The following is a 14,848-nucleotide window of genomic DNA, read 5'->3' as shown; positions in this document are numbered from 1 at the left end:
AGAAATGTATTGTGTTCATTTAGAATCTTGAAAAAAATCAGGGTAATAAATTGCCATCTCCGAATTTGACTAGGAACACTGTCTGAGGCTGAGATCGTGGAAAATGTTCAAATAAGCTCTTATATTTGGACTGTGGGTAGGTTTAAAAAAAAAAAAAAGGTGACAATAGGCAAACACATTCAAAACAGTTTCTCAAGTAACTTGACTGGAGATCGGTATCAGGGAACCCAAGCTTGTGGTTTCTGCCCTACAGTTTCTGCTGGGTCCTTGATTCTGCTCCATGATTTAATAAATAACCGAGGATACCCTGGACCGTGGGCACACTGGCCAGGTGCCTTATGAACCAGTGTGAAACAGAGAAGCAGCTGCTTGTGGTCATGGGAAGGCGGTAACAGAAGGCTCCCGGGACGTGTTAGAAGAAAAAGCCAGACACCAAATAAAAGTTTGGATAAGCTCTGTCTCGGACAAAATGATACCATTGTTTGAGGGGAACACTTTGTTGTCACAGCCATAAGCGGTTGGAAACAAAAGATAAGACAGAGTTATTAGAGAACCTTCTAAAAGAGCCGCTAAAACAAATGAATGAAGCTTTGTTTACTTGGTTTCATAAAAGTAAAAGCTATTATGTTAACACCCATAATTCATATAATTTAAAATCCAAAAGTACACAGGGAAGGTAAGTGTTGGCATACTTACTAAGAACTCAGTAAGAATGCCCAGTGTTCCTTATTTTGATGTCTTTCATGAAAGCAAAATATCCTGACTACATACTCCATGTAATTTGGGGGGAGAAGCTACACCTTTACTGAGCTGTCATCACAAACTGTTCACCCTCTTCTAAAACACTGTGATATGATATATGACTCAGAAAGCAATACTTCTTTGAAATGGTGATTTGAGATGTATTTTGATCCCCTCACTGGGGGTAACTGATCGGTTAGCTTTAATGAAACAAAAAAGAGCAGAAGCCACAGAGATTGCTGAAGTTAAAAGCTGTAGGTAGACTTAGGTTAACTAACTGGAATTTAAATAATACTTAAAAAAGAATTAAAAAGCTGACGGGTAAAGGTGAAAAGGTATCTGCATGCTTGCCCCATTTCCTCTCTGGCCCTGGATTTGGGGTGCCCCCTAGGCCCCCTAGGAGAGCCCCTGTGAGAGGCTGGAAGTTTCTACCAGCATAGCTACCCTGGGGAGACCGAAGCTCTTAGCTGCTGAGCAATCCATTATTTTTGGTTTTTCATCTGGATCCCAGACATTTTGCTCCCTACCAAGCCAAAAAATAGATAAATGAGACAGAGAAGGAAAATGTCATGAATTCATCAGTGCTTTCCCGAGAGAATATAATTTTGGCTATTAAAGGTGCCATTCAAATTAATTAGATATATGATACTATTTAACTATTTTAGGGTAAAAGGCTAGGTCATCTCCCAAGCAGTGATCCCATCCTGAACTCAGTTTGATTAGATAAAGCTCTCTGTGTGGCGTTGACTGCCTTGCAGAATCAGGGGTGATTTTGAGCAGGCTACACTCCAGAGTGCAGACATGGGCAGGCTGTCCGTTCTGATTAGCTACAGAATCAGGTCAGGAAGGATCTTCAAGGCCATCCAGCCCAACTTCCCACCTGCTACCTGAATCTCTCCTTAATGTTCCAAACAAGACATTGTTTTGCATAGGCCTTGGTGATGGAATTCTATATAAGTTTTAGAAAGACCATATCATAAAAAGTTAAAAGAAAAGCTAACTAACAAAATATATATTTTTATATATTTTTTATATTATATATTATAGTATATAATATATAGTTATATGGAACTAAGGTGTTTTTAATATCTTCTCTAGTTTCTGCTAATACTACCAGTTTAGTATTAAAGTTCAGACATTTAAAATTATTTATAGTTAAGGGGCACCTGGGTGGCCCAGTAAGTTGACCCTCACGATCATGGTCACGATCCCAGAATCCTGGGATCGAATCCCACATCAGGCTCTCTGCTCAGTGGGGAGTCTGCTTCTCTCTCTCCCTCTGTAACTCCCCCTGCTTGTGCTCTCTCTCTCTCTCTGTGTCAAATAAATAGATTAAATCTTTAAAAAAAAATTTTATAGTTAAAAACATTCAGGGAGTATAATATCAGTTCTTCTGCTTTCTTGCATTTTTTTGGTTAAGTTAGTTGGAGGTTTTGCCAGACAGTCATATAATTTTAAACTTTGTGTCAAAGGATCTTACAAAAATGTATCAGTCTGTATTAAGAATTTTTTTAAGTATAAACATATATGCAATGAATGCAACTATATATTCAGGAGGGGGGAAAAATCTGGTACTCTAGGTAGGGGGTAAAAAGAAAACAGAAAAGAAACCCCACCAGTCTGTCAAGAGTGATTATATATAGTAGTAGTAGTAGTGTAAGTGTTCTTAAACTTCTCTTTAATTTTCCAAATTTTCTTGGAATAGAAAAGACTGCTATTTTTTTTTTTTTAAGATTTTATTATTTGCCAGAGATAGAGAGAGAGAGTACACACAAGCAGGCAGAGAGGCAGGCAGAGGCAGTGAGAGAAGCAGGCTCCCCGCCGAGCAAGGAGCCCAATGTGGGACTCGATCCCAGGACCTTGGAATCATGACCTGAGCCGAAGGCAGCGGCTTAACCAACTGAGCCACCCAGGTGTCCCAAGACTGCTATTTTTAATGTAAGAAGTAAACTACCCCAGTACAAGAACATACTCTGTGCCAGGGACTCTTGATGCTGGGAATACAAGTGAATAAAATTCCCTGTCTTCCCTCCTGGCGCTGTATGTAGCAGGAGAGGCTGTGAAAATGCAGAGAAATGGCAAGGGTAGGGGTGGGGTGGGGAGGGATGAGGGGTGGGGAGCTGGGGCCAGCACGTTGCTGAGAGCAGAACGTGAAGCACAGGGCAGGGACTGGTCTGGGTGCGAGGAAGGGCTCTTCTATGTAAGGTTGTCCATGTTCCTTGCATGTGACTTAGTATCTTACTATATATTCATGTCTCAGAGTCATAATTTTATAGTTACCAAAAGAGAAGGTGTAGGAATGTGCTTTGGATGTAAACTGACCTTATAGCAGGCTTGGAAATCGTCGGGTTTTTGTTTGTTTGATCTTTAATGAAAACCCGGACGTGAGTTGTTGTCATTTTCCCTTCGTCACTTTTTACTAAAAATAGAAGACTTGGGCAGAGATTGAGGTTAGTTGTCGTCATTCATTTCTTCAGCACGTTTTATTAAGCACAGAACACGTGCTACATTTCACACACATACACACACACACACACACACACGGAGGTTCACAGTATAGCAGAAGATGGTTAACTGATTAAATATATTCTCAAGTATTAAGAACAACATCTATTTCCACTGATAGAGAATTTATTTCCACTCTCTTTAGTCAGCTCATCTTCTGGGTTTTTATTTTATTTTATTTTTAAGATTTTATTTATTTGACAGAGAGAGACACAGCAAGAGAGGGAACACAAGCAGGGGGAGTGGGAGAGGGAGAAGGAGACTCCCCACTGAGCAGGGAAACGATGCTCTGCGGAGCTCCATCCCAGGACTCTGGAATCATGACCTGAGCTGAAGGCAGACGCTTAAGGAATGAGCCACCCAGGTGCCCCTATCTTCTGGGTTTTTAAATAATTTTTTTGAAACCCTTGAGCATTCCATTTTTTTTCCTAATTCCCATTTCCTTTTCCCTCCTGAAAACAGAAGGAGTGGCCATCCTGCCACATGTAACAGTTTCCGATGCTTCCCCAACAGTCTCAGACTTGCACAAGCCCTGATCTCCAGGGAGTTTGCTAAAATGCAGATTCTGATCCAGCAGAGCTATCTGGGGCCCGAGAGTCTGCATTTCTAATACTTACAGAGACTCCCCAGGTGCAAAACGGAAAGAACTACTTTTTTGAGGTTGCTCTGAGATAACCTGTCCAGGGCCCAAAGCAGGGAGGCAGATGGACACTGCTGTGTGGGAACAGCTTCCCCCCTCTGCCCCTTGGCACCAGGCTGACGGTGCTCACCCTTGAATCTCCTACAGCGAACAGCCCTGTGCCTGGTCCGTAGCAGGAGTGCAGTAATATTTGTGGATCAAACACACAATGAATCTTTTTTTGTTTTTTAAGATTTTATTTATTTATTTGACAGACAAAGATCACAAGTAGGCAGAGAGGCAGGCAGAGAGAGAGGAGGAAGTAGGGTCCCTGCTGAGCAGAGAGCCCGACGAGGGGCTCGATCCCAGGACCCTGGGACCATGACCCCAGCTGAAGGCAGAGGCTTTAACCCACTGAGCCCCCCAGACGCCCCCACAATGAAACTTTAAGAACAAATTCCATTCTTTTTTTTAAACTAACTAGAAAGTCATTAATAAACAATATTGAAGGTAATTTTTAAGATGCTTTTTAATGATAAAATAATATAAATAAATAAGATATATAATATATATAATATATAATATATATATAATATATAAATAAGATAAATAAAATAAGATATACTTATTTGTTCGGATGACCTCATTCCTATAAACATATTTTACATTCTTGCGATGAGGGCTTATAATATTTCCATCTTACAATAAGTTATAAATGCCTTTTTAAATTTATTATTTATTTATTTATTTTAAAGATTTTATTTATTTATTTGACAGACAAAGATCACAGTAGGCAGAGAAGCAGGCAGAGAGAGGAGGAAGCAGGCTCCCCGCTTGAACGGAGATCCCGATGCGGGGCTCGATCCCAGGAAGCTGGGATCACGACCTGAGCCGAAGGCAGGGGCTTTAACCCACTGAGCCACTCAGGTGCCCCTAAATGTCTTTTTTTAAAACATGGTATTCATAGTTACACTTTCTGGGACTGCTTGATACAAATGGTATTGTTCCACAATTTATTAAATTATTCCCTAATGATGAACACTGAGGATATTTTTTAATTTTTACTACGTTAGATAAATAATACAGCGAATTGAGACTCTTTGATGTAGTTAATCCCCCTCTACTGTGTCTTTTTTTTAGAAGTATGCTTCCTTATTGTCCCTGTGTTTAATGTACTTGACTATTTTTGTCTGATTTAGAAGGTAATTTTAAATTTTGAACACTATTTGCCATTATCTCACAGCATTCCAGATATAGTCTGAAAAATGAGTATATATGAGTATATATGTATTATCTATAAAACGTGTTTTCTTTCTCTGCAGCTTAAAGTGAGTAGAAAGAATCTTCTTAATGTCTGCAAACTTATATTTAAAATCAGCAGGAGTGAGAAGAATGACTCTCTGTTTGAGAATGACGGCATTCTCGGTGAGTATCATTCAGCGCCTGGGGCCCTTGCGTATGAGTGAGAAGTTTGGGGAGTGAAGTTGTCATTAATGGTGGCTAGAATACTTAATTTTCTCCTAATATCCAGAAGTTATGTGATGCCTAGTTTTGCTCTGTCCTTCTCTGTGTTTTCCACATTCTGTTTAATGTGTATCTTTGGAGCCAAGGATTGTTGGCTGTTTGTTTTACTTTTTTATTTTTTTTTAATATTTTATTTATTTATTTGACAGGGATCACAAGTAGGCAGAGAGGCAGGCAGAGAGAGAGGGAAGCAGGCTCCCTGCTGAGCAGAGAGCCCGACTCGGGGCTCCATCCCAGGACCCTGGGATCATGACCTGAGCTGAAGGCAGAGGCTTTAATCCAACTGAGCCACCCAGGTGCCCCTGGCTGTTTGTTTTAAATGCCTGTAGTAACATTATGTGACTTTAGCAAGTGTTCCCTGCTTAAAAATCCATTTCCTGGTCTCAGATCGATTATCAGACGAAATACATATAATGGTATTTGACATAATTGAAATTTGGGGGCTTTTGATGGAGTAGGAATGACTCAAACTTGGAAGACAAACTGGAAGACGGCTGTTGTAGACGTTTGACATCAGAGTGTCTCAAATGTATTTCAGATCTATAGAGAAATTTGATTACATGCTGCCTTCCTAACTAATACTGTTTGAGTCTTGGTACACCCTTAAATAATAAAGATGCTCAAATAGTTACCTCAATAGAAATCTTTTATGAATTCGCATTGCTGATCTAAGGCAAGGCAGCAACAAGGAAAATGCCCTGAGTTCTTTTTTTTTTTCTTTTTTTTTTGTGACCTAGGATGAATGATCTCTTTTTTTGACGCCAGCAGACAGGGACAAAGAAAGATTCTGACAAATGATCACACTGACATTAATAAAATTAAATGGGAAAGAGGCATGATCCACCTTATCAGAATTGCCTGGGTTACCCCTAAAATCTAGTAGTTGTAGCTATTCAGATGGATGTTTTTAAGTTGTCTCCAGAACCAGGTGGATGTTATCTTAGAAGTATCGTTTTCTGTGGTGATTGAGATTTCTTAAAAGACCCTGTCTTGATTAATTTCCCATTCACACAGCAACCAGTATGTCCTCAAAAGTTTGCTGGAATTTAACTCTTGGGTGGCTCAGTTGTTAAGCATCTGCCTTTGGCTCAGGTCATGAGCCCAGGGTCCCGGGATCAAGTCCCACGTTGGGCTTCCCGCTCAGCAGGGAAACTGCTTCTGCCACTGCTTTCACCCTGCTCGTTCTCGCTCTTGTTTGGTCCCTCTCTCAAGTAAATAAATAAAATGTTTTAAAAAGAAAAAGGAAAAAAAAAGAAATTTCACTCCTAAATTGTTTCAACTATCAATTATTCTATAATAACTCAACTTTTTTATAACTAAAAATAAAGGTTGGTAAATATTAGTAAGAGGCAAGAAATGGCATTTTGATTAAAAGAAGGTGTTCTTATTTGTAAATTAATATTCCCAACCTTTTGCTGTCATTATGATTACAGAGATTTGTCTCTGCTGCAGATACGCTTCCCTCTTCATCCCACAAGAATAACACTTAACACGCATTTGAATGTAATATTGACCGACATTTTACAAATTGTGTTTGACGGTCACACACAAGTGCTTTAAAATAATCTCTCTCCTGTCGTTAACACATTTGTAATAATTCATCTTTTTGGCAGACTCATTATTGGAGGTCCTGAGAAGTGAGGAGCTACAGACTAACATGGAAGCTTTCCTATACTGTATGGGCGCTATCAAGTTCATTTCTGGAAATCCACGATTTCTCAATGAAATGATCAGCAAAGGTGCTGTGGAAATATTGATGAATTTGATCAAGCAGATAAACGATGACACCAAGAAATGTGGCACCTGCTTGCCTAACTCAGGCCACTTACTAGTCCAAGTAAGTATTTTAATTGAAAAGGTTGTATGTGTCAAATGGGTTTTCATGTTCCCGCATACCCATTACCTGCCAGGTGGCTGTAACAGGGAACAGGTGGGCTGTTACCTACAGCCAGGTGGGGGGTACCTGGCATTAGGGATCAAGAGAAGCAGCCACTGCCCCCCCCACACCCCACGTGTGTGTCCCCTGGAAAGGCTATTTCATGGCTGTTCACCAAGCATCTCTCTGCACAGCTTCGACATCCATTTCTGCTACTCTGCAGGGGAAGCAGGCCTAGGAGAATAAAAGGAGAGCATCTCTCTGCAAAATGATTTCATGCTATCATCAGAATTTTAACAGGCAGAGTTTTAATCTTTAGAGTTTCAAAGACTGGGTATCATTCATGAGGATGGGCAGGCAATGTCATGAATCTTGTATCTGCCGTAAAACGTAGAAGTTAATGACGTTGAGTGGACGGCCGTTGGGGGCTGCGTAGATGACCTTCAGGCCTGAGACTACAGTAATGAAGGTAGCAAAACTAGATACATTTAATATGACCAGGGGCAAGATGAACAAAATGTGTTCTGTGTTACTTTTATTACTTCTTTTGTGGCAGATTAAATTTCATAGTTAAACTGTTTTCACTGGAGCTGCCTCAGCTCTCATATTCATTTTTAGATGAGATTTTACTTTTTAATAGCATTTGTATGTCAGATAATATCATCTTTGATATAATAATTCATGAGATTTGAAATGTGCTTGTCAATTAATGAGGATTGATTGAGCACTCAGAGTGCTTGGAGCCTTTGGGAGAGTGTGTTAAAAATTAGATTTAAGACCTGCCTTAAAGATGCTTAAAGTGTTTATGGTGATCATTAATTTTGGACTTTGTGGTCTGTCTCTGTTTTGAAAAAAAAGATTGGGAAACCCCTTTTAGTTGTGAATGATTCAGAATTCTACTAGATATGCCATCTTTTGTCTATGAAGACTTAGAAACCTCATTTTCATGCTACCAGTGATAGTGAGTTATTCAAAATTTTTCCTCAATGAATATTGTTACTTTGGTTATATAATTATTATATTTACTTACTAAAATGTAAAAAAGTACAAGGAAGAATGTAAAATCCCCTGAAATATTTTTACCCTGAGATAACACACCTCCAACATTTTTATAACCATTCTTCCATTGCATTTTCATGCAAATATATATTCACATATGCATAATTTTATATAATTCTTGATTTTTATCAAGGACTGTCTTATTTTTAATAGTTGCTTTGCTTATTTTCCATTATTCTCTTCCTTCCTCATTTCTTCTGTTCTAGCCAGTTAGCCCACATTGTTCGCGCTGATGTGCTCAGCACCTTTTAGTGCAATCATAGGTTTTCAAAAATGGGATATTCTATGCACTTCTGTGTTCTCTTGTAACAATACACAGTAAGAACCCCTTGCAGATTCATTTTACGTTTTTTAATGACTGCCTAATATTCTACGTTAAGATTATACCTCAGATTCTGAACTGTTCTCTCATTGGGGTGTTCATTCTTTTTCATTTTTATGCAGCAGCTTTTAATTAAAAAAACTGTTTCCAGGGCTGCCTGGGTGGCTCAGTTGGTTAAGCAGCTGTCTTCAGCTCAGGTCATGGCCGCAGGGTCCTGGAATTGAGTCCCGCATCAGGATTCTGGCTCAGCCTGCTTCTCCCTCTGCCTGCTGCACCCCCTGCTTGTGCTCTCTCTCTCCCTTTCTGAAAAATAAATAAAATCTTAAAAAAGCTCTTTCCAACTCATTTATATACATATATAAAAATATATATGCAAACATATATTTGCATATATGCATTTGCATATAAAATATATATTATATTTTATACACATATAAAAATATATGCAAATCATAATATATATTTGCATATATATTTTTATATGTGTATAAAATATAATAAAATACATAATATATAATAAATCATATATAATAAAATACATATAAAAATAAAATAAATATAACTTTATTTTTATATATGTATTTTATTTATTTTTATATTTACATTTATTTATATATTTATAATAAAACATACCATATGTAGAAGTAAGGTCATTTGGTATAAAGAAACATTGAATATTATTGTAACCTAAAATACATCCGGTCCAGAGCTAGGACCCCTGGTATAGCCGTAAGTACAGTCCTATTCCCCGTGTTCCTCTCTTTCCTCCCATTTCCCCCCATTCAACATCTTTAAGTGCAAACTGACTCACTGGGTTAAATACCCCTCTCCTTTCCTGACATCCATGTACCCCTCTAGGGGGTGTGACAAGGGACACTGCAGTAACTTCTTCCTCCCTGCCCGCCACCACTCACCAGGCACTGTCCTGGTCTCCAGGCTTCCTCTGAAGCTGCCAAGGATCTGGCTTGGGCAGCCTGTACGTGCCTGAGGTTTCTCCCTGGGGCACAGTCCAGCAGGAGGAAGGGCCACTGCCTGAGAACGGGCTCCCACCATGGTCACCAAGCCCCATTTGCATCAGCTGTACAGTGTCACTTTGTGTGTGGGGTGTGTGTGTGTGTGTGTTTACAGACCTGGAGGAGATATCGTTGGAGGGCCCCCTGACTTGGACATTCCCTCCTCTTTCATGAAATTGAAGAAAAGTTGTTTCGTGTCACATGATGGATGAGACGTAAGCCACGTGTGTTCACGAGAAGAAAATCTGCTCCTGTAAATGTGTGAGGCTGACTGGCTCATCACTAGCCCACTCGTGTGCACGTGTGACCAAACAGGTCTGGCCACGTGCGGGATTGTTTGTTCACACCAGTTTGTGGAACTCAGTAACTCCAGTTCGTGAGACATTTTTTTAAAGCAACTTTGTTCAGTAGAAAAAAATCAGTTAATTATTGTGGCTATACCAATAAAACATCTATGAGCCGGAGAGCACGTGGCAGGGCCAAAAAGACAAAGACAGGCAACACTGGCCAGTTGTGAGAGCCTCTCTTTCATGACTTTCAACCTGGAGAACCTCAGTAACTTTAGCGTACTTTCTGGGTACCTCCTCTTACAAAACTGTACACTCCAGCATCTGGGGCAAATGCTAGAGTCACTGTGTTTCCCTAAAGCTGCCCTTTTGGACGTCTGGAAGCTGGAGCCTGAAAGTTGTATAGGGTTTGGGAAACCGGCACAAAGGGAAAGAGATAAGGTGTGTTTGGGGCATACTGAGGAGGTAGGTCAGTCCAGAACAGAGGGGTTCCGTGAGAATCCGTGAGATTCATAGGCCACAGCCCTGAGTCTCAAACACCGAGCCGTACAGTGTGGACTTGGAGAAGTCGCTGGAAGTGGGTGTGGCGGGAGGAGGAGGTGAGATCAGAGCGGCAAAAGGATGACTGTGCATGAGACAGGAAACTGATCACGACCAAAATGCTGAAAAGTGATGGGAAGAGAATGTATCAGGGGTGGGAACAGATTGGAAGGCTAAGATCTCACACACAGTAGCCTCAGTTAAGAAGTGTTGCTAAGTTATTAGATTTGAGGCAGATTATCATAAAGCTAAAGGAATGAGGTCCAGGAATGGGTGTGGAAGAAAAGCTCCTCCACAGCACCTGAGCTAACGCGACCTACAGGAAAAAATACTGAAGTTTTGAGATTTCTTTCTTTATGTTGTTTCTATGTTAAAGGCTCTCTTTATCACACACCACACACACACACACACACACACACAATTGTGTGTTCGTGTTTGTGTTTATCACTGTATGGCCGAAATCAAGAGACATTCATTTCACGGATGATGGGAGAGGGGCTCCTCTGTGCCAAGCGTATCCTGGGTAGTGAGGAAGATAGTGGAGGACAAGAGAGGTGCCAGTAGGGGCCTACTCTTTGGAGATTCTTGTGTCCAGATTATGGTATTCTGATGCCTTGTTCTTCTACAAAAGCATGGCATTTCCACAGGTGCATTGCTGCCTTAAGTTCTGCCAATCAGATGCGTAATAGCATTTTAAGAGGCTGAGTATTGCTGCTTGGGGGGTCTGAGGGCCACCACCTGCACACCAAGTGGAAGTATTAATACTTCCAGTCTGGAGATATGACTTTGTCTGTAAAATTGCAAGAGTGAAGAAAGTTAAACCGTGCACATTTACTGAATTCTGGAATACTAGAATTTCAGGAGAGCTCCCCAAAACTGGGAGAAAAAGAAAGGCCAAGTAAAACTCAAGGCCCCCTACAGGACAGTAACCGATTGCATCACCCCAGGAGGTGACCGACAGAAGCAGGGATTTGTCAGTGTCCTGGAATGGATTATCAGGAGGTGTCAGGGCTCCTCTCTGATTTCTGAGGCTAACATTGGGAAGGTTGTAACACAGGAAAATGGCTGGAGTCGCCTCCATCAGAAAGTCTGCTGTCGTCTCCTTCATGCCCCGTACCAGGGGAATGGAGAAGACCTTCTGTATAATTCATCATCACAACCAACCCCTGATTCCTCTAGTGTCTCTTTTGTCCTCTGGTGTTTCGAGAACACCATGCAGGAAGCTGCTTTACTGTTATTGAAGAAAATCTCAAGGTATCACATTTGCAGTTAGGTCATTTATAGATATATAATGTAACTGGTAAGACCCAGATTGTCTTGAACTAACATTCCTATGTTTTTATTCCTTTGTATTCCCAACCTTTCTTCTTTACAGCCTGCCTCATTTGATTTTGAGTTCAATCCTTAGAGAAGTATATTCTTACCCTGCTTCAGATACATCTTTGAAGTTAGACTGTTTTGCAACACCCAGATACCATGGTTTTATTTCCCTCCCTACCTCTCCTGCCGGGCTCACTTCTTGAGGTCTGCAACCGTCCCCCAGAGGGTCCTTCTGATCCTAATCTTTCCCCCTCCTTTGCTCAGTACATCTCCCATGTCATCTTCTTCCTTTTTCTAAGAGGACATTTCTCAGTGATGTCGGTCACCCTGGCCCTCGTCACTCCCTGCTCCATTCCTTCACCTTGGCTTGAGTTTGGGGAAAAGGAAAGTGAATTAAGCAAAGAGAGATGAGTCAGACATTATGAGCCTAGATGGTTCAGAAAATGATATTATTACCATGAGAAATTAGAGAGTTATACAAGGAACTGATTTGGTGAGAGGAGGAAATTACATAACTAATCTTCATTGAAAACTTGAAGATGCCGGCAGAAGAGCCAAGTGGGACGGTCCGGTAAGTGACTGGAATTAGAGACTAGTGCTTAGCAGAGACAGTAAAGCTAAGAAAACAGATGTAGGGTCATCTGCATGGAGGCAATAGTTGAAGTCAAGAAAGCAATGCAGCTACTCAAGGGGAGAATATAGAAAGATTCTAGAGGAGGGCTGAGAACAGATTCTATGAAATGGCCAAATTTGTAGAATGTGAAAAAAACAAGTAGCCAGAAAATGAAGAAAGGACAATGTATAGGAGAGCAGAGATCTTAAAAGCACGGATTGGATTGGTCAGCTTTGGCTAATGCTGTGGATGGTACCCATGGGAAGAGGACTTCTGCTCCTTTGTGTGGAGAAGTTTGAGCAGGCGGGCGGGATGGAGTCATGCTGCTAGTGGTCCATGTTCTCTTTGAAGCTTGCCTGAGTTTTTATCTCTGCGTCTTTAAATTAAAAGGTGTTCTGGTACAGTTGATTTTTAAAAAGCATTTCTAAGCCTAGCATAAAGTCCCTGCTTTGACTGATCTGAATTTGCTGCTGTATTCTGTGTCCCACTCCTCCTCTACCGCATCTTCGAGAGCCCGATGGTCCATTTGGCTTCTTACCTGCTATTGAGACAGGGCTCCCTAGTGAAGAGGGGAAAGGCCCGAGCTGGCCTTTCAGCTCTGCCTCCGGCAGTGCTTCTCAGTCTCTGAGCCTTCCTTCCTTCATCTTTCAACGACCAGCTGAGGGGTGCCTGGGTGGCTCAGTCGGTTGAGCATCTGGTTGATTTTGGCTCAGGTCATGAGATCAAGCCCCAAGTTGGGTTCTGGGCTCAGTTTGGAGTCTGCTTGAGATTCTCTCCCTCTCCCTGTGCCCCTCCCCCAGCTTGTGCACAGGTACTCTCTCTCTCTCTACCCCTCAAGTAAGTAAATAAATAAAATCTCTTTAAAAAAAAAAAAAAAAAGAGGACCCATCTTTTTTTTTTTTTTTTTTTTTTTTTTTAAGATTTCATTTATTTATTTAACAGAGATAGAGAGCACACACAGGGAGCAAGGGCAGAGGTAGACTTGATTCCAGGACCCTGGGATCATGACCTGAGCTGACTTTACTGAGTCACCCAGATGAAGGACCATCTTCATGAGTAGTTGGGAAAATTAAATGAACTGACCTATGAAAGCACTACAGAATAGGACATGGCCCACAGCTGGTACAAGCTGGCATTCAGCAGAAATTTGTATTAAACAAAGTAAGATCAGAGTTACCAAAACCTGAAGCTTCAAAGAGCCATTTCTTCTGAGGAGAAAAAAAGTTAAGCACAAGAAATTAAGGTGACAGAGTTAGAGGTGAATCTCAAATGTAGGATCTTTTTCATTTTTCTGTCTTTGAGAATGTATGTGGAGAACCATACTGAATAGAAACTAAAATTGGAAGGGGGTATTGTATCAGCAGCTTGGGATTCTGGGTACTTAATGGAGCCCAAGTCTCAGAGCCAACTGTTTCCGCTTCAAGATTCTGGGAAAAAATTTTTTTTAAAGATTTTATTTATTTATTTGACAGACAGAGATCACAAGCATGCAAAGAGGCAGGCAGAGAGAGAGAGAGAGAGGGAAGCAGGCTTCCCGCTGATCAGAGAGCCTGATGCAGGGCTCAATCCGAGGACCCTGAGATCATGACCCAAGCTGAAGGCAGAGGCTTTAGCCCACTGAGCCACCCAGGTGCCCCAAGATTCTGGGAAATTTAAGAGATGCCTTTGACTAAAGTCTGGAGATTCAATGAAGCAGTGATATACCTTATATTAGTAATTAACAACTGTACAGTTTAAATCTTTCTTTAGTTACATTTTGTAGTTTTAAAATGTAGAGATTAATACATATTTAGGTAGTTAATTATTATGAGTGTGCAGACTTAAGTAGGAAAGTATGTTAACTCCCTTTCTCTGGCTTACCCTTGCCTATGGGAAGCCTACCTCTCAGACCATAAAATCAGAACCAAGGCAATAACTTCTACCTGATGGAAACTTTCTCTGGCTGTTGGAGGAAATAAATTGCATACCTATGAGAGCAAATATTCCCATAGTTATATTTCTTAAATTCTTTTTTAAAAATATTTCTTAAATTCTTCTAATTTTATTGGAGATTTGATGATTAAGCAGAAAAAAAATTAGGGGCACCTGGCTGGCTCAGTTGGTTAAGCATCTGCCTTCAGCTCAGGTCATGATCCCAGGGTCCCAGAATTGAGCCCCACATCAGCAAAGAGCCTGCTTCTCCATCTTCCCCTCTCCCTGCTTGTTTTTTTTTTTCTCTCTCTCAAATAAAAAAAAAAAATCTTTAAAAAATAAACAAAAAATATTTTTAAAGCATCTTTTTTGAAGATTTTGTTTGAATAGGAAATGAGGTCATTTATTTTCTTGTTGTTTTAATTGCATATACTTTCTAATACAGTGAAATGCCCAGGTCTTATATGTTTGATGAGTTTTGACAAAAACATCCAGCTATGTAATCCACACCCCTATCA

General features: G+C 40.6%; 1 protein-coding gene across 2 annotated transcripts in view; it reads left to right on the top strand.

The window, feature by feature from the left end:
* Positions 1–14,848, top strand: part of ARMC2 (armadillo repeat containing 2) — a 109,753-nt gene that overhangs the window by 50,202 nt on the left and 44,703 nt on the right. For both annotated transcript variants that reach the window (XM_004753463.3, XM_013056669.2), the window contains 2 exons: positions 5,188–5,290; positions 7,003–7,226. In XM_004753463.3, the coding sequence (XP_004753520.1) occupies positions 5,188–5,290; positions 7,003–7,226 (327 nt within the window). The remainder of the gene's footprint in view (positions 1–5,187; positions 5,291–7,002; positions 7,227–14,848) is intronic.

This window comes from Mustela putorius, unplaced genomic scaffold (assembly GCF_011764305.1).
Source record: "Mustela putorius furo isolate JIRA1106 unplaced genomic scaffold, ASM1176430v1.1 tig00000450_pilon_pilon_pilon, whole genome shotgun sequence".
Taxonomy (NCBI): domain Eukaryota; kingdom Metazoa; phylum Chordata; class Mammalia; order Carnivora; family Mustelidae; genus Mustela; species Mustela putorius.
Note: the sequence above shows the minus strand (reverse complement) of the source record. Positions and strands in the feature narration are given on the sequence as shown.